At 50.6% G+C, this 20,702-nt stretch overlaps 1 protein-coding gene across 11 annotated transcripts in view; it reads right to left on the bottom strand.

The window, feature by feature from the left end:
* CACNA1C (calcium voltage-gated channel subunit alpha1 C) overlaps positions 1-20,702 on the bottom strand; it is a 470,141-nt gene that overhangs the window by 310,002 nt on the left and 139,437 nt on the right. For all 11 annotated transcript variants that reach the window (XM_075602406.1, XM_075602396.1, XM_075602400.1 and 8 more), the window contains exons 2-3: positions 6,594-6,909; positions 907-1,012 (exon numbers count right to left, since the gene is read on the bottom strand). In XM_075602406.1, coding sequence (XP_075458521.1) covers positions 907-1,012; positions 6,594-6,909 — 422 coding nt within the window. The remainder of the gene's footprint in view (positions 1-906; positions 1,013-6,593; positions 6,910-20,702) is intronic.

Genomic DNA, 20,702 nt, shown 5'->3' with positions numbered 1-20,702 from the left:
TGATTCAGTGGCAGTGTGTATATCACACCATGTCCCACCAAAAGAGAACAATGGACCCTGTTACAATATATATATATATATATATCAATGTATATCAATGTATATCTGTATAATTGCAGAAAAATGTTTACTTTTGTATAGCAATAGGATAGTTGTACATCGTATAATTTTCTCAGCTTGAAGAGTTTCGATGAATTTTATAATCATATCCTTGCAGTATATCACCACACGATAAATACATTCTCCACTCCTGGGATATAAGTACCTGAGTGAACACATTCCAGAAGCAGCAATAACCACAATAACACAACACTGCACGTGGGGTCATTCATGAAACTGCGGTACTGCACGGAAACTCCCACTCAAGTCAATAGGAGATTATGTGCGGCAGAGCCGGATAGGCAATATCGTACTTTAATGAATAACCCCCACAGAAGCATGAGAGATGAACAAAGTGGGCCAAAGAAAATCAGTACTGAGAGATACCCACAGGAAGCTCTGTACTCCGCCAAGGTGAGAATCAAACCCAACACTCACAGCTCTTCCATATATACACCAATAAACAAAGCAGCCGCAACGCACATCCAATATAACCAATTATTCTGTTCATTACTATATGTATTATCTAAAAATAAAATCTTCCCATAAGTATGGGTCATTTTGTTTAATCCTTTGGCCAAAACATATCAAGTTTGCAACCCTACCAGCAAGATAAATGTCCTATAAGCATATATACACCCGTCCACAAGCCAATCAGGAATCAGAGAACCATCAGCCAATCAAACCACACGGGCAAACTAATAAGAATTAGCAAACGCATTGATAAAGATTCCATCGGGTATGTGCCCGGGCAGAGCACACGGCTGTAAGCAGTATGCAGTAGGGGCTGTATGCAGCAGCACTCACCAGGTTGGAGTTCGTGGCGTTGGAATCGTCCTCAGGGAAGGGGATGTACACGGCTAAGGCCACACAGTTGGCGAAAATAGTCAGCAAAATAATGATCTCAAATGGTCTGAAGGGGAAGTTAAGGAGAAAGGAGCCGAGAGAAGACACATCACAGATTAAACAGCGTACAGGATTTATGTATCTATATCTATATAATCGAAAATCTTGTTTGTGAGTCTCTAGACCATTTGCTTGGTCCGTCGGTCCGCCCGCCCTCCCACGGCTCTCATTGGCCGGTGTGTCTGCCTCCCCTGTGTCCCGCCCCCCAACGGCCCTCATTGGCCACCCAGAGCATGCTCTCTCCTCCCACAGGCCGCTTCCTTTCCCCAGCTCTCACCTCCCCACGCTTCTCACCCTTCCCCAGCTCTCACCTCCCCACGCTTCTCACCCTTCCCCAGCTCCCACCTCCCCACGGCCCTCACCCTCCCCACGGCCCCACGCCTCTCACCCTCCCCACGCTTCTCACCCTCCCCACGCTTCTCACCCTCCCCACGCTTCTCACCCTCCCCACGGATCTCAACCTTCCCCGGCGCTCTCCGCTCTCCTCCCTCACCCGGCGCTCTCCTCCCTGACCCGGCGCTCTCCTCCCTCACCCAGCGCTCTCCTCCCTCACCTGGCGCTCTCCTACCTCACCCGGCGCTCTCCTCCCTCACACACCGCTCCCTTCCCCGGCGCTCTCCCTCACCCTGCGCTCTCCCTCACCCGGCACTCTCCTCCCTCACACACCGCTCCCTTCCCCGGCGCTCTCCCTCACCCGGCGCTCTCACCCTTCCCCGGCACTCGTGCTCCCACTCCCCCCCCTCTCACCCACACAGAGCACGCTCTCTGCGGCTCTCCCCTCACATAGGCCACTCCCCTAGCTCCCCATCCCCGAGAGCGCTCCTCCGGCTCTCTCCGCCTCTCCCGTGCAAGGCACAGCACCTCCTCACCAGAGCGTCTCAGCATCGCCGCTGAGGAGCCCGAGGTAGAGGAGGAGGGCGGCCGTGTGCAAGGTGAGTAAATGCAGGGGAATGGGCTCTTTAACGCATCCCTGACGCCTGCCCCTGCCCCCCTGACCTTTGCCCCCTGCCCTCCCTGCCCTTTGCCCCCCTGCCCTTTGCCCCGCTGCCCTTTGCCCCCTGCCCTCCCTGCCCTTTGCCCCCCTGCCCTCCCTGCCCTTTGCCTCCCTGCCCTTTGCCCCCCCTGCCCTTTGCCCTCCCTCCCTGCCCTTTGCAATCCCTCCCTGCCCTTTGCCCTCCCTCCCTCCCTGCCCTTTGCCCTCCCTCTGTGCCCTTTGCCCTCCCTCACTGCCCTTTGCCCTCCCTCCCTGTCCTTTGCCCTCCCTCCCTCCCTGCCCTTTGCCCCCCCTCCCTGTTCTTTGCCCCCCCTCGCCCCCCACCCCTCCCTGCCCCCCCGCCCCTCCCTGCCCCCCCTGCCCCTCCCTGCCCTTTGCCCCCCCGCCCCTCCCTGCCCTTTGCCCCCCCACCCCTCCCTGCCCTTTGCCCCCTGCCCCTCCCTGCCCTTTGCCCCCCCGCCCCTCCCTGCCTGCCCTTTGCCCCTGCCTGCCCTTAGCTCATTTGACCGCTCTGCCCTTTGACCGCCCTGCCCTTTGCCCCCCTGCCCTTTGCACCTTCTGCCCTCCCTGCCCTCTGCCCTCCCTGCCCTTTGCTGCCCCTTGCCCCCCCGCCCCACCCTTCCACGCCCCACCCGTCCACGCCCCCCGCCCTGCCCTTCCACGCCCCACCCCTTTCACGCCCCCGCCCTTCCACGCTCCTTGGCCCCTTCCCCCCGCCCTTCCACGCTCCTTGGCCCCTTCCCCCTGCCCTTTCACTCCCCTTGGCCCCTTCCCCCCACCTTCTCACGCCCCTTGGCCCCTTCCCCCCGCCTTTTCACGCCCCTTGGCCCCTTCCCCCCGCCTTTTCACGCCCCTTGGCCCCTTCCCCCGCCCTTTCACGCCCCTTGGCCCCTTCCCCCCGCCCTTTCACGCCCCATGGCCCCTTCCCCCCGCCCTTTCACGCCCCATGACCCCTTCCCCCCGCCCTTTCACGCCCCATGGCCCTTCCCCCTGCCTTTTCACGCCCCATGGCCCCTTCCCCCGCCCTTTCACGCCCCTTGGCCCCTTCCCCCCGCCCTTTCACGCCCCATGGCCCTTCCCCCTGCCTTTTCACGCCCCATGGCCCCTTCCCCCGCCCTTTCACGCCCCATGGCCCCTTCCCCCGCCCTTTCACGCCCCTTGGCCCCTTCCCCCCGCCCTTTCACGCCCATTGGCCCCTTCCCCCCGCCCCTTCCACTCCATGCCCCCTGCCCTTCCACGCCCGGGCAACGCCGGGTATATCAGCTAGTATAATGTGTGTGTAAGGAAATGTAATACTGTATATCAAACGTAGGTGTATGAATCAAAGCAAATATGGTGGTACAGTTCTGGTGCAAAATATCTGCATCATACAGTATGTGTCAAAGAGGAAAAAAACTATATATATATATACAGTTGTGTGAAAAAGAAAGTACACAGGATTGCATCGTTTCCGCATGATGCAGCCCACAGCGTGTTTATACCGGCACACGCCTGCCCGACACCCCATGTGACATGTCGGGGGATCCTGGTGTGAGGAGCCCCCAGCGTGCGGAGGAAGGCAGCTGTTCCGTGTCAGAACTCTGCCGCTCTGCTCCTAACCCCTTCAGTGCTGGAGAGGTCAGCAACACACAACAGAGGTCACACATTAAAACCAAGGGGGGGGGGGGGTTATTTTTTGGGGGAGAAGTGTTTTCCTGACACAGCGTGTTCTTTGATACTCCGGGGGAGGGGGGGGGACGTGGGGGTGTCACAGAAGTCACAGCACTAAAGTATCTTAACCCCTTCTAAGCCGGAGGGGCCTGCAACATGAGATGTACAGTATTTTGCATTTTTATGCATGGTTTAATTTATTTGGAGGGTGGGGGGGGGGGGGGTGTTGGAGTTGTGGGGAGAGGGGTTTGCATCTTTAGATCTCTCTGATTGTGTGTCAGTGGCATGCGGCCTATTGTATAGTAATCACATATCACTCCCGCATCAGGAATGAATACATCTCGCTGCTTCTATCATCTGCAAATGCCCAGGCCCCTGGGGACGACACAAAAACCAAGTGGGTCTATGGGGACATTCGCTGTTCTCGGGTTCTCTCGCTGCAATCCTGTGTTAATTGCCATTGACTTGGATGGCAGTTCATGCGGGTTCACAGCACGATATCCCGTATCGTATATATTAGTATATATTAGTAAATCCCGCAGTATGTATCTAGGACAGGGGGGGGCAACTCCAGTCCTCAAGAACCACAAACAGGTCAGGTTCTCAAGATATCCCTGCTTCAGAACGGGTGGCTCAATCAGTGCCTGCTTCAGCACATTTGGCTCAATCAGTCCCTGCTTCAACACAAGTGGCTTAATCAGTCCCTGCTTCAGCACAGGTGGCTCAATCAGTCCCTGCTTCAGCACAGGTGGCTCAATCAGTCCCTGCTTCAGCACAGATGGCTCAGTCTTCGACTTCAGTCTGGTGCGATTCTGAGGGGAAACTAACTGTGACAGATGTATCACAGATAAAAATCCTAATTATTTACAACCGGAGCAAAAAAACTGCACCAAATGAATAAAAATAACTGCCTTACTTCGCAGCCCGGGAGACACTGCGGCCCGTGTAGTAAGTATCGCAAAAGGTCAATTTTTACGCAAATTTATGCGGCTTTTTGCGCCAAATTCATGCGATTTTTGCCCCGTGCGGCTCATCTTTGGTTTCACAAAGACAAAACTGAAGCCGAAGATGGGGTCAGACGGGAGCTTGGATGTAATCAGCGGAGCGCGTGTGCAACGGATTTATAATAATAAGTGACAAGTGTGCACCACTCTTGTGCGCCAACGCTGCATCAAAAAATTGTCCGTCAGCTTTGTGATGGGTGTGCAAAAGACAAATCCAAGATGACGCAAACAATTAATTTCAGCTCCGGGAACCCCCTGCTTCCGGAAATACCTCCGCGGGGGCTGGCTTGACGGCGGTGCCGTCGGTGAAGTGTCACCGCGCCCCGCGCTTACACAGGCCCCCGCGCTCTTCCCCACAACAGTTGAACTGATTACCGGGGGGGGGGAGGGAGGTATGGAGAGCGTGGGCCTCTGTAACTGTCTCTTTCCTTCTATCCGGCATCTCCTCCTGCTCCTCATCCCTGCCACGTCACCACGTCAGGCTGACACCGCAACATCGCTGAGATGAAAAGTAGGAGGAGATGCCAAAGCAGGTAAGCGGTCCTGAGGTCCAAGCGGGCCCTGGAAGTAGATGCCGGGAGCCGCTCTCCGCGGCTACCAGGGATTACGGAATTGCCGCAGTTCAAATCTCCCGCGGCCCAATAGGAAGCCGTGACATCATCGTTGTGGCTTCCTATTGGCCCACGTAACGTGGGAGCCTTAAACTTTAAAGCCCTGCTGGCTGAGCCAGAGAGACTACCCGCACCTACTGCGGAGGTAAGTGTCTCCGGAAGCAGGGGGTCCCCGGAAGTGAACATCGTGGGGTTCAGCTCCAGAGACCCCCTGCTTCAAAAATTAAAAACAACTTCGCAAAAAGAATCGCCGCCATGGATGGCTCCTCTAATGATTTTATAGGTATGAACAGGACACAAACCCTACAAAAAAATAAAAAAACGGGGGCCACGGGTATGGGGATTACACCAAAAGGTGCCGCTAAGGATTTTAAGTCAGAAATTGATTTTGTGATGCAATGCACTTTCTACACATTTTTAATAAACAATTATTTATTCTTTTGGCCCCATAGATCCTTCCGGGTTTTGTGACAAAATCATTTTTCTTTCCGAAGGGAACACTGTAGTTTGACATCTTATAAGTCATGTGTTGTTTTCGGTCTTTGGTTGACTGAGGATGGCGTCAAGGGGAAGGAAGGGGGTAAAAACCTGGGATTTGCTTTCGGGGGAAAAAAAGGAAGTTCCACGGGAAAAGAAAAAATGACATAGACACGCTCGGAACTATCATGGCTACAAGGAAATATTCAAAAGCTTTTTTTTTTTTTTAAATATATACTGTATGTATACTAGAGAGATTTTTAAAAAAGGCCGTATGTGAACCAGATTCAGGGCAATAAACACGTCACTAACATTGGTGCTACGTGGTCTGCCCCTTTGATCACAAATTGGCATACGTATCAAGGCAAAAGTGGTGTAATTCTGGGACAAAAAGCCGCAACACCAGTGTGAAAAGAAAAATCCCCGAGAAATAGGATTTTGTCTTTGATAGATTTGGAGCACACATAAATATAGGCCAACGTTACTAATCAGATATTCGCAAAGGTTCAACCTTCGCCCAGCAAAAACAGAGCAAAACGGGTGCAAAAACGGTGTAAAACTGGTGCAAAAACACTGCATCCGACTTGTGAATCTAAATCCCATTGGTTTAAACAGGAAAGTTTTGCCTCAGATTGGCATGCGGGTGACCTTAGCAAACGCCTTAGTTGAAGACTGAGCCACCAATTAAGCCACCTGTGCTGAAGCGGGATATCCTTAAAACCTGACCTGTTGGTGGCCCTTGAGGACTGGAGTTGCCCTCGACTGCATTCGATCCCTACATATTCCCCATCAAGCTACAAACGACCCCAGCACCCCCGGGTCCCTATAAGATCCCTGCAGTAGGAAGGATACTTCCACTCCACGATGCTGATACAAGCTCTGCGGATGGGGTTCTTCAGGGTCAAGCAGAGCAGCGCACGTGGCGGCCTCGTGGCCGAACTGGCCCCCTGCTTCTTCTGCTTGCTGTATGCCTGCCGCTTCCGCTGCGTGGAGCTGACTGTGGATATGGTGGGATTGGCGGTGTTGCCCATCAACTTGGCCTGGCGGGCAGCGTCAATGGCGGCCTGCCAGGAAAGGGCCGCACCTGCAGAGGGGATGTGCTCGCTGGCCAGGCCGGTGGTCGAGTTCATGGTGTCCAGCACGGGGAGCGGGTTTGTGTAGTTCGAGCCTGCAGAGGGACACAGGAAGGAATACAGATGTAACATGACGTGCATGGAATGTACCAGTCACCGTTACTCCGAGCGGCTTGTGTAGGTAGAGGCGCCAGAGCTCAAAGTGCAGGAAAACTCATTTATATCGCAACTGCAATAAATAATTCAGCTTTAAAGCAGTAAGGGCAGTTACCATGTGGGATTCATTACCCATGGAGACTGTGATGGCAGATACAATAGATGGCTTAAAAAAAAAAAAGGTCGGACATCTTTTTAGCAAGGAAAGGTATACAAGGATATACCAAATAAGTAAACATGGGAAGGAGGTTGATCGAGGGAGAAATCTGATTATTTGGAGTCAGGAAGGAATTAATTTTATTCCTTATGAGACATCATGGATGATATTTCACTGGGGCTTTTTGTTCACCTTCATCTGGATCAATATACATGTCTTTTTCAACCTCATCAACTATGTAACAATGTAACTATATAACGATGTGACTATGTAAAGTAACAGATCAATAAACCCTTGACCCCCGAGAATCCCCCTCCCCAGCTTCCGAGATATTTGTAGTTTTGTTGTGCTGGCTTCGATATAAAACAACGACCACAGGCTCATGAATAGAAAAACACGAAATCATCTCTTGACATCACTGCAGCATTCTATTTACCATGTGGGCTGTGAACCCTGACCCCACGGCCATTTTGTTTCCCCCGGTGACCAACCTATTTGATGCTTAGCAAGCCACAGGGTGGATTTCTGAGGGAGATAAAGTGACTTGCCCAAAGTCATAAGGAGACACAGAGCTGACACCAGGAATTGAACCAGGTTCCCCCTTTCCAAACTCAGTGTCATTGTTTCCTGAGCCAGAGTCTTTACTCACTGAGCCACTCCCTTTCCCTTGATATGTCTGCCACTATGTGTCAAGCAAAAAGTGCTAGAATTCTGGGACAGAACAAAGTGCCCCAGACATATCAAAGAATGAATCCGATTGATTGTAATGGGATTTTATTCTTTGATACGTCTGGTGCAGATTTTTCTGTGACGGAAACAAGCTGCCGGTGGATTTGATGTGAAATGTGTGATGAAGATTAAGCAAGGGGAAAGTAAAGGCAATTTATTCAATCATTGTATTGTTGGAACTGTCTATATGGGACTGTAGTTATAAGCTCCTGCATAATCATCTTAACCTTCCACAACCCCAAAGGGGTTTTAGCTCCTATAGGAACTATTAGGTCGGTTACCCCATGTATCAAAGTAAAAAGTGGTGCAATTCTGAGACACAACGAGTGCACAAGATGCACCAAAGAATAAGATCCTATCATTTTAATGGGACTTTGTTCTTTGATACATATGGTGCAGTTATTTTGCCCCAGATTTGCTCCACTTTTGTCCTGATACACACGCCTTTAGGTATCAACGTAGAGAAACGTATCTGGGTGCACTGTTTGGTTGTTTTTAGAGCAGACATGGGGCATATATAAGACTCTTTCTTACACCTGATGCAGAGAGATGAAAAATTGATACATCTCATTATAATCTGTGCGCCATGTAACTCCTCCCCCAACTCCTCCTACTGACGCTCCCCAAGGTGCAAACTGGGGCAGAGACGCAGAATGTGATACATCTCATGATAATCTGTGCGCCATGTAACTCCTCCCCCAACTCCTCCTACTGACTCTCCCCAAGCTCCAAGCTGGGGCAGAGACACAGAATGTGATACATCTCATTATAATCTGTGCGCCATGTATCTCCTCCCCCAACTCCTCCTACTGACGCTCCCCAAGGTGCAAGCTGGGGCAGAGACGCAGAATGTGATACATCTCATTATAATCTGTGCGCCATGTAACTCCTCCCCCAACTCCTCCTACTGACTCTCCCCAAGGTGCAAGCTGGGGCAGAGACGCAGAATGTGATACATCTCATTATAATCTGTGCGCCATGTAACTCCTCCCCCAACTCCTCCTACTGACTCTCCCCAAGGTACAAGCTGGGGCAGAGACGCAGAATGTGATACATCTCATTATAATCTGTGCGCCATGTAACTCCTCCCCCAACTCCTCCTACTGACTCTCCCCAAGGTACAAGCTGGGGCAGAGACGCAGAATGTGATACATCTCATAATCTGTGCGCCATTTAACTCCTCCCCCAACTCCTCCTACTGATGCTCCCCAAGGTACAAGCTGGGGCAGAGACGCAGAATGTGATACATCTCATTATAATCTGTGCGCCATGTAACTCCTCCCCCAACTCCTCCTACTGACTCTCCCCAAGGTACAAGCTGGGGCAGAGACGCAGAATGTGATACATCTCATTATAATCTGTGCGCCATGTAACTCCTCCCCCAACTCCTCCTACTGACTCTCCCCAAGGTGCAAGCTGGGGCAGAGACGCAGAATGTGATACATCTCATTATAATCTGTGCACCATGTAACTCCTCCCCAACTCCTACTAATGACGCTCCCCAAGGTGCAAGATGGGGCAGAGACGCAGAATGTGATACATCTCATTATAATCTGTGTGCCATGTAACTCCTCCCCAACTCCTCCTACTGACTCTCCCCAAGGTGCAAGCTGGGACAGAGACGCAGAATGTGATACATCTCATTATAATCTGTGCCCCATGTAACTTCCCCAACTCCTCCTACTGACTCTCCCCAAGGTACAAGCTGGGGCAGAGACACAGAATGTGATACATCTCATTATAATCTGTGCCCCATGTAACTCCCCCCAACTCCTCCTTCTGACTCTCCCCAAGGTACAAGCTGGGGCAGAGACACAGAATGTGATACATCTCATTATAATCTGTGTGCCATGTAACTCCTCCCCAACTCCTCCTACTGACTCTCCCCAAGGTACAAGCTGGGGCAGAGACGCAGAATGTGATACATCTCATTATAATCTGTGCCCCATGTAACTCCCCCCAACTCCTCCTTCTGACTCTCCCCAAGGTACAAGCTGGGACAGAGACGCAGAATGTGATACATCTCATTATAATCTGTGCCCCATGTAACTTCCCCAACCCCTCCTACTGACTCTCCCCAAGGTACAAGCTGGGGCAGAGACGCAGAATGTGATACATCTCATTATAATCTGTGCACCATGTAACTCCCCCCCAACTCCTCCTACTGACTCTCCCCAAGGTACAAGCTGGGGCAGAGACGCAGAATGTGATACATCTCATTATAATCTGTGTGCCATGTAACTCCTCCCCAACTCCTCCTACTGACTCTCCCCAAGGTACAAGCTGGGGCAGAGACGCAGAATGTGATACATCTCATTATAATCTGTGCACCATGTAACTCCTCCCCAACTCCTCCTACTGACTCTCCCCAAGGTACAAGCTGGGGCAGAGACGCAGAATGTGATACATCTCATTATAATCTGTGTGCCATGTAACTCCTCCCCCAACTCCTCCTACTGACTCTCCCCAAGGTACAAGCTGGGGCAGAGACGCAGAATGTGATACATCTCATTATAATCTGTGCGCCATGTAACTCCTCCCCCAACTCCTCCTACTGACTCTCCCCAAGGTGCAAGCTGGGGCAGAGACGCAGAATGTGATACATCTCATTATAATCTGTGCACCATGTAACTCCTCCCCAACTCCTACTAATGACGCTCCCCAAGGTGCAAGATGGGGCAGAGACGCAGAATGTGATACATCTCATTATAATCTGTGTGCCATGTAACTCCTCCCCAACTCCTCCTACTGACTCTCCCCAAGGTGCAAGCTGGGACAGAGACGCAGAATGTGATACATCTCATTATAATCTGTGCCCCATGTAACTTCCCCAACTCCTCCTACTGACTCTCCCCAAGGTACAAGCTGGGGCAGAGACACAGAATGTGATACATCTCATTATAATCTGTGCCCCATGTAACTCCCCCCAACTCCTCCTTCTGACTCTCCCCAAGGTACAAGCTGGGGCAGAGACACAGAATGTGATACATCTCATTATAATCTGTGTGCCATGTAACTCCTCCCCAACTCCTCCTACTGACTCTCCCCAAGGTACAAGCTGGGGCAGAGACGCAGAATGTGATACATCTCATTATAATCTGTGCCCCATGTAACTCCCCCCAACTCCTCCTTCTGACTCTCCCCAAGGTACAAGCTGGGACAGAGACGCAGAATGTGATACATCTCATTATAATCTGTGCCCCATGTAACTTCCCCAACCCCTCCTACTGACTCTCCCCAAGGTACAAGCTGGGGCAGAGACGCAGAATGTGATACATCTCATTATAATCTGTGCACCATGTAACTCCCCCCCAACTCCTCCTACTGACTCTCCCCAAGGTACAAGCTGGGGCAGAGACGCAGAATGTGATACATCTCATTATAATCTGTGTGCCATGTAACTCCTCCCCAACTCCTCCTACTGACTCTCCCCAAGGTACAAGCTGGGGCAGAGACGCAGAATGTGATACATCTCATTATAATCTGTGCACCATGTAACTCCTCCCCAACTCCTCCTACTGACTCTCCCCAAGGTACAAGCTGGGGCAGAGACGCAGAATGTGATACATCTCATTATAATCTGTGTGCCATGTAACTCCTCCCCCAACTCCTCCTACTGACTCTCCCCAAGGTACAAGCTGGGGCAGAGACGCAGAATGTGATACATCTCATTATAATCTGTGCGCCATGTAACTCCTCCCCCAACTCCTCCTACTGACTCTCCCCAAGGTGCAAGCTGGGGCAGAGACGCAGAATGTGATACATCTCATTATAATCTGTGCACCATGTAACTCCTCCCCAACTCCTACTAATGACGCTCCCCAAGGTGCAAGATGGGGCAGAGACGCAGAATGTGATACATCTCATTATAATCTGTGTGCCATGTAACTCCTCCCCAACTCCTCCTACTGACTCTCCCCAAGGTGCAAGCTGGGACAGAGACGCAGAATGTGATACATCTCATTATAATCTGTGCCCCATGTAACTTCCCCAACTCCTCCTACTGACTCTCCCCAAGGTACAAGCTGGGGCAGAGACACAGAATGTGATACATCTCATTATAATCTGTGCCCCATGTAACTCCCCCCAACTCCTCCTTCTGACTCTCCCCAAGGTACAAGCTGGGGCAGAGACACAGAATGTGATACATCTCATTATAATCTGTGTGCCATGTAACTCCTCCCCAACTCCTCCTACTGACTCTCCCCAAGGTACAAGCTGGGGCAGAGACGCAGAATGTGATACATCTCATTATAATCTGTGCACCATGTAACTCCCCCCCAACTCCTCCTACTGACTCTCCCCAAGGTACAAGCTGGGGCAGAGACGCAGAATGTGATACATCTCATTATAATCTGTGTGCCATGTAACTCCTCCCCAACTCCTCCTACTGACTCTCCCCAAGGTACAAGCTGGGGCAGAGACGCAGAATGTGATACATCTCATTATAATCTGTGCACCATGTAACTCCTCCCCAACTCCTCCTACTGACTCTCCCCAAGGTACAAGCTGGGGCAGAGACGCAGAATGTGATACATCTCATTATAATCTGTGCCCCATGTAACTCCCCCCAACTCCTCCTTCTGACTCTCCCCAAGGTACAAGCTGGGGCAGAGACACAGAATGTGATACATCTCATTATAATCTGTGTGCCATGTAACTCCTCCCCAACTCCTCCTACTGACTCTCCCCAAGGTACAAGCTGGGGCAGAGACGCAGAATGTGATACATCTCATTATAATCTGTGCACCATGTAACTCCCCCCCAACTCCTCCTACTGACTCTCCCCAAGGTACAAGCTGGGGCAGAGACGCAGAATGTGATACATCTCATTATAATCTGTGTGCCATGTAACTCCTCCCCAACTCCTCCTACTGACTCTCCCCAAGGTACAAGCTGGGGCAGAGACGCAGAATGTGATACATCTCATTATAATCTGTGCACCATGTAACTCCTCCCCAACTCCTCCTACTGACTCTCCCCAAGGTGCAAGCTGGGACAGAGACGCAGAATGTGATACATCTCATTATAATATGTGCGCCATGTAACTCCCCCCCAACTCCTCCTACTGATGCTCCCCAAGGTGCAAGCTGGGGCAGAGACGCAGAATGTGATACATCTCATTATAATCTGTGTGCCATGTAACTCCTCCCCCAACTCCTCCTACTGACGCTCCCCAAGGTACAAGCTGGGGCAGAGACGCAGAATGTGATACATCTCATTATAATCTATGCACCATGTAACTCCTCCCCCAACTCCTCCTACTGACGCTCCCCAAGGTGCAAGCTGGGACAGAGACGCAGAATGTGATACATCTTATTATAATCTGTGCACCATGTAACTCCCCCCAACTCCTCATACTGACTCTCCCCAAGGTGCAATCTGGGGCAGAGACACAGAATGTGATACATCTCATTATAATCTGTGCGCCATGTAACTCCTCCCCCAACTCCTCCTACTGACTCTCCCCAAGGTACAAGCTGGGGCAGAGACGCAGAATGTGATACATCTCATTATAATCTGTGCCCCATGTAACTCCCCCCAACTCCTCCTTCTGACTCTCCCCAAGGTACAAGCTGGGGCAGAGACACAGAATGTGATACATCTCATTATAATCTGTGTGCCATGTAACTCCTCCCCAACTCCTCCTACTGACTCTCCCCAAGGTACAAGCTGGGGCAGAGACGCAGAATGTGATACATCTCATTATAATCTGTGCACCATGTAACTCCCCCCCAACTCCTCCTACTGACTCTCCCCAAGGTACAAGCTGGGGCAGAGACGCAGAATGTGATACATCTCATTATAATCTGTGTGCCATGTAACTCCTCCCCAACTCCTCCTACTGACTCTCCCCAAGGTACAAGCTGGGGCAGAGACGCAGAATGTGATACATCTCATTATAATCTGTGCACCATGTAACTCCTCCCCAACTCCTCCTACTGACGCTCCCCAAGGTGCAAGCTGGGACAGAGACGCAGAATGTGATACATCTCATTATAATATGTGCGCCATGTAACTCCCCCCCAACTCCTCCTACTGACGCTCCCCAAGGTGCAAGCTGGGGCAGAGACGCAGAATGTGATACATCTCATTATAATCTGTGTGCCATGTAACTCCTCCCCCAACTCCTCCTACTGACGCTCCCCAAGGTACAAGCTGGGGCAGAGACGCAGAATGTGATACATCTCATTATAATCTGTGCACCATGTAACTCCTCCCCCAACTCCTCCTACTGACGCTCCCCAAGGTGCAAGCTGGGACAGAGACGCAGAATGTGATACATCTCATTATAATCTGTGCACCATGTAACTCCTCCCCCAACTCCTCCTACTGACGCTCCCCAAGGTGCAAGCTGGGACAGAGACGCAGAATGTGATACATCTTATTATAATCTGTGCACCATGTAACTCCCCCCAACTCCTCATACTGACTCTCCCCAAGGTGCAATCTGGGGCAGAGACACAGAATGTGACACATCTCATTATAATCTGTGCGCCATGTAACTCCTCCCCAACTCCTCCTACTGACTCTCCCCAAGGTACAAGCTGGGGCAGAGACACAGAATGTGACACATCTCATTATAATCTGTGCGCCATGTAACTCCTCCCCAACTCCTCCTACTGACGCTCCCCAAGGTACAAGCTGGGGCAGAGACGCAGAATGTGATACATCTCATTATAATCTGTGCACCATGTAACTCCCCCCCAACTCCTCCTACTGACGCTCCCCAAGGTACAAGCTGGGGCAGACGGGGCCATTTGGGAGCAAAATACTTAGATACACGAGATGAAAATATTTATTAATTATAATTTCCAACTGGTGTCAGTTGGTTAGAGGTCAGTGTCCCCTCCTCCCAGGGGTTAAGCTCACCCCACCCCATTTTTAAGTAGCAGGTTTTTTCATGGTACTGTGTGGACAGCCCACTGCGGTCATTCTCCCTCCAACCGAAGTAAATGAGAATTTTCAGTTAGTGTTAGGACCTGCTTACTGGTCACGCCGTGACGTGGCTGCTAACTGGTCACGCCGTGACGTGGCTGCTTACTGGTCATGCCGTGACGTGGCTGCTTACTGGTCATGCCGTGACGTGGCTGCTTACTGGTCACGCCGTGACGTGTCTGCTTACTGGTCATGCTGTGACGTGGCTGCTAACTGGTCACGCCGTGACGTGGCTGCTAACTGGTCACGCCGTGACGTGGCTGCTAACTGGTCATGCTGTGACGTGGCTGCTTACTGGTCATGCCGTGACGTGGCTGCTTACTGGTCATGCCGTGACGTGGCTGCTTACTGGTCATGCCGTGACGTGGCTTCTTACTGGTCACACCGTGACGTGGCTGCTAACTGGTCATGCTGTGACGTGGCTGCTTACTGGTCATGTCGTGACGTGGCTGCTTACTGGTCATGCCGTGACGTGGCTGCTTACTGGTCATGCCGTGACGTGGCTACTTACTGGTCATGCCGTGACATGGCTGCTTACTGGTCACGCCGTGACGTGGCTGCTAACTGGTCATGCTGTGACATGGCTGCTTACTGGTCACGCCGTGACGTGGCTGCTTACTGGTCATGTCGTGACGTGGCTGCTTACTGGTCACGCCGTGACGTGGCTGCTTACTGGTCATGTCGTGACGTGGCTGCATACTGGTCATGTCGTGACGTGGCTGCTTACTGGTCACGCCGTGACGTGGCTGCTTACTGGTCATGTCGTGACGTGGCTGCTTACTGGTCACGCCGTGACGTGGCTGCTAACTGGTCATGCTGTGACATGGCTGCTTACTGGTCATGCCGTGACATGGCTGCTTACTGGTCATGTCGTGACGTGGCTTCTTACTGGTCACGCCGTGACGTGGCTGCTTACTGGTCACGCCGTGACGTGGCTGCTTACTGGTCATGCCGTGACGTGGCTGCTTACTGGTCATGTCGTGACGTGGCTTCTTACTGGTCACACCGTGACGTGGCTGCTAACTGGTCATGCTGTGACGTGGCTGCTTACTGGTCATGCCGTGACGTGGCTGCTTACTGGTCATGCCGTGACGTGGCTACTTACTGGTCATGCCGTGACATGGCTGCTTACTGGTCACGCCGTGACGTGGCTGCTAACTGGTCATGTCGTGACGTGGCTGCTTACTGGTCATGTCGTGACGTGGCTGCTTACTGGTCATGTCGTGACGTGGCTGCTAACTGGTCATGCCGTGACGTGGCTGCTTACGGGTCATGCCGTGACGTGGCTGCTTACTGGTCATGCCCTGACGTGGCTGCATACTGGTCATGCCGTGACGTGGCTGCTTACTGGTCATGTCGTGACGTGGCTGCTTACTGGTCACGCCGTGACGTGGCTGCTTACTGGTCATGTCGTGACGTGGCTGCTTACTGGTCACGCCGTGACGTGGCTGCTAACTGGTCATGCTGTGACATGGCTGCTTACTGGTCATGCCGTGACGTGGCTGCTTACTGGTCATGCCGTGACGTGGCTGCTTACTGGTCATGTCGTGACGTGGCTTCTTACTGGTCACACCGTGACGTGGCTGCTAACTGGTCATGCTGTGACGTGGCTGCTTACTGGTCATGCCGTGACGTGGCTGCTTACTGGTCATGCCGTGACGTGGCTACTTACTGGTCATGCCGTGACATGGCTGCTTACTGGTCACGCCGTGACGTGGCTGCTAACTGGTCATGTCGTGACGTGGCTGCTTACTGGTCATGTCGTGACGTGGCTGCTTACTGGTCATGTCGTGACGTGGCTGCTAACTGGTCATGCCGTGACGTGGCTGCTTACGGGTCATGCCGTGACGTGGCTGCTTACTGGTCATGCCGTGACGTGGCTGCTTACTGGTCACGCCGTGACGTGGCTGCATACTGGTCACGCCGTGACGTGGCTGCTAACTGGTCATGCCATGACGTGGCTGCTAACTGGTCATGTCGTGACGTGGCTTGCAGGCTTATTACGCTTCGCCCAAAGAGTTTAACTAAATGACCCTTACGCACGAGAATACTGAAGTATCTCACTGTGTATTTTGTCACATTGGATGCAGCATTGGGCTTTTCTGTCTTTTGTTGTGTAAAATTGCCTTGATACATAAAATCCCCCCAATTATTTGTGAAAGGCAATCAGCACAGAATGCTGATTTAGGTAGCCCAAGTGACCAGCAAGTGGCTTGACCACGACGTGGGCTATGAAGGGGTTAATAAACTCATATGTTCAAAAATGTTAATACAATGTATTTGTATCACATACTGTATTCTAGGTGGGCTCGTCTTATATTGCCTATGTCTAGAATGGCCATTACATAGACAGGGAAGGTAGGCCTGAGCCACTGATTGAGCCACCTGTGCTGAAGCAGGGATATCCTGAAAACCTGACCTGTTGGGTGGTCTTGAGTCTTGGAGTTGAGAACCCCTGCTTTAGCCTGTGAATGAGTGATATGGCGTTAATGACTGATTTGCATAGCTGCGTTAAAAATGGCACAGACTGCGGACATGTTCCTGCTGTAGAAAGCCCCTTATTGCTGCTTTATAGCTGGACGTTTTGTCTTTAGTAAATATTTATTGGCCACTAGTGAATCTCGGCCTAAGCTGCTGTGACCAGGAACCTCCTGGCCTCTCCTGGCCTCTCGTGGCCTCTGGTGGCCTCTCGTGGCCTCTCGTGTTTGTATCAGACCCTCTGCTGCTACTTGTATATACTTTGTATCCTGTATATCAGTATCTTACAGGCACCACTGTGCCATATAAATGAACCAGAGTAATATTACCAAAATAAACATGTTTTCTTTATATTATTCAGCATTCCGACACCAAATGTATCACGGACAGTAATAAAAACAGGTTTATAGCAGATAAAGTGGTATATCTTCATTTCTGTGACAAGTACTGTATATACGATGCTGAAAATGGGGTCCTATGTAGATATGGTTAATATGCCGGATTTTAATCACTGGAGTAAAATTAAAACAATAAAACACTAAGCTGTAACAGAGTAACGTAGCAGAAAGCAGCCTGCAGCCCCCACTGTCTCCTGATCATACTGGTCCCTGCAAGGAGTCAGAGGACCAATTCCTCTAAACTTGCAGCCAGGGATAGAGTCCTCAGGAACAGGCCAATGTCCCTGTTTCCCGCCTGAAATTCCGGCTGCAGATATTTCCCAGTGTTACTTTGTATTTGTGATATATAATACAGACACACGCTGCTCTGTGTATAATACAGATACACACGCTGCTCTGTGTATAATACAGATATACACTGCTCTGTGTATAATACAGATATACTCTGCTCTGTGTATAATACAGATGCACGCTGCTCTGTGTATAATACAGATACACACGCTGCTCTGTGTATAATACAGATATACACTGCTCTGTGTATAATACAGACACACTACTCTGTGTATAATACAGATACACACGCTGCTCTGCGTATAATACAGATTTGCACGCTGCTCTGTGTATAATACAGATATACTCTGCTCTGTGTATAATACAGATACACACGCTGCTCTGTGTTTAATACAGATATACACTGCTCTGCGTATAATACAGCTATGCACGCTGCTCTGTGTATAATACAGATACGCACCCTGCTCTGCGTATAATACAGACACGCACGCTGCTCTGCATATAATACAGATACGCACGCTGCTCTGCGTATAATACAGACACGCACGCTGCTCTGCATATAATACAGATACGCACGCTGCTCTGCATATAATACAGATACGCATGCTGCTCTGCGTATAATACAGATACACGCGCTGTTCGGTGTATAATACAGAAACACACGCTGCTCTGTGTATAATACAGATACACACGCTGCTCTGTGTATAATACGGATACACACGCTGCTCTGTATATAATACAGATACACACACTCCTCTGTGTATAATACAGATACACACACTCCTCTGTGTATAATACAGATACACAAACTGCTCTGTGTATAATACAGATACACACACTACTCTGTGTATAATACGGATACACACGCTGCTCTGTATATGATACAGATACACAAACTGCTCTGTATATTATACAGATACACACACTACTCTGTGTATAATACAGATACACACACTACTCTGTGTATAATACAGATACACACACTCCTCTGTGTATAATACAGATACACAAACTGCTCTGTGTATAATACAGATACACACTGCTCTGTGTATAATACAGATACACACACTACTCTGTGTATAATACAGACACACACTGCTCTGTGTATAATACAGATACACACACTACTCTGTGTATAATACAGACACACACTACTCTGTGTATAATACTGTCAAAATGCAAACAATATCAATGGCCATAACTGACCCTCCATATCTCCGTGGTCACCCAGGGGAGGAACAATTTCCAGTGTATCTGCTGCAAGGCACCCGGGCCCATGACTGACTGGCCCTCATTACCAAGGCCCCAATTCTACTGATGTTTTAGCATCGCCCCTGCTGGACCCTGTGGTTTGACTCCAGCACTGCCGCTAAGACTTCTGGGAGAGACTTTCACTGCTTGGCCGCTGTCAATCACCGCTGAGCAGGGAAACATCGCGACCCAGAATTCATAGCTGTGCGGCGGTGGCGTTGCACTATGGGGGAGGAGGGTACGGGGGGGGGGGGGGGCGGGGCGGCAAAGGGTCTCACTATTCCACTTCTTCCCTATAATTAGCGCTGTGGTGGTGCGGGACAACTCAAAGAAGAAGCTGGAGTGATGGAGGGAAGACTCGGGGCAGGGCACACGGTGATTTCCATACAAACTTTGTCACGGAAAAAACTGGGTCTAACTTTAAAAAATAAAAAACATAACACAAATGAGGTCAAATAAATAAATACAAATTCCAAGGTTCTGGAAATTCATAAACTGCTGTGAGTTAAAGGCTCTGTAACCCCTTTGGTGCCATAGGGGCCTAGTTCATTTGAAATAGCCAGATTTTTTTTTCTGACCTTCACAAAATGTTGCTCACTACAAGTTTTGGAATATGTTGCTCTTTTCTTAATACAGCTGGAGAGATACAAAACAGGGAAACATTTCTGTGACTTAATGAGTATAATTCATTTTTCAATCTTGGGAGAAAACATGGCAAATCTCTGTGCATTTAATATCCCGCATTGATGGGTTGAAGTGGCGGCTGTATGTTGTCATTTCAGCACTGACGGGGTTAATACGTGCTGTACCCTGCGAACCAACGCTTTCCCACTCAGAACAATTGACCCTCCTCCGTGCCCCATGTCAGACACCGGCCCCTCTCCCTCCGCTCGTCTCTTTCCTAAATTAAGACGGCTCTGAGGATGCTGCTTTCTGTGGCACATTCCCCTATTAGACGTGACATTGCGCTGCATCACAGGCACGTCACGCAGCCAGGGAGACGCTTCTCTGCTCGTTCTCACACCCGCCATCTCGGCACGCAGAACAATGAGACCCTCTCCCAACTGCTGCCGCTCAGCTGAATCCAGGGGTGGACAACTCCAGTCCTCAAGTGCCACCAACAGGTCAGGTTTTCAGGCCTTCGCCTGAGCCACTGATTGAGCCACCTGTGCTGAAGCAGAGACCAATTGAGTCACCTGTGCTGCAGCAGGGACATCCTGAAAACCTGACCTGTTGGTGGCCCTTGAGGACTGGAGGTGTCCACCCCTGGTTTTGTCCCTTCCCAGCCAGAGAGGTTTACCTACACATATTTCTGCAATTTATAGCAAGTCCCCTTCTGGCAGCAAAGGGGTTAAAAAACCCCACAATATTCGCTGATCTTCCATTCCTTTAGTTGTAGGGAATCTTAGTAATGGGAAAGTTTACATGAGCGAGCGATGAGGGAGAGCCTCTGTGTGTTACTATTAAAAAAAAAACGGGCACAAAGTAA

This window comes from Ascaphus truei, chromosome 5, assembly GCF_040206685.1.
Source record: "Ascaphus truei isolate aAscTru1 chromosome 5, aAscTru1.hap1, whole genome shotgun sequence".
In the NCBI taxonomy this organism is placed as follows: Eukaryota; Metazoa; Chordata; class Amphibia; order Anura; family Ascaphidae; genus Ascaphus; species Ascaphus truei.
The sequence above is the reverse complement of the archived record's forward strand: the minus strand, read 5'-3'. Positions and strand labels throughout refer to the sequence as shown.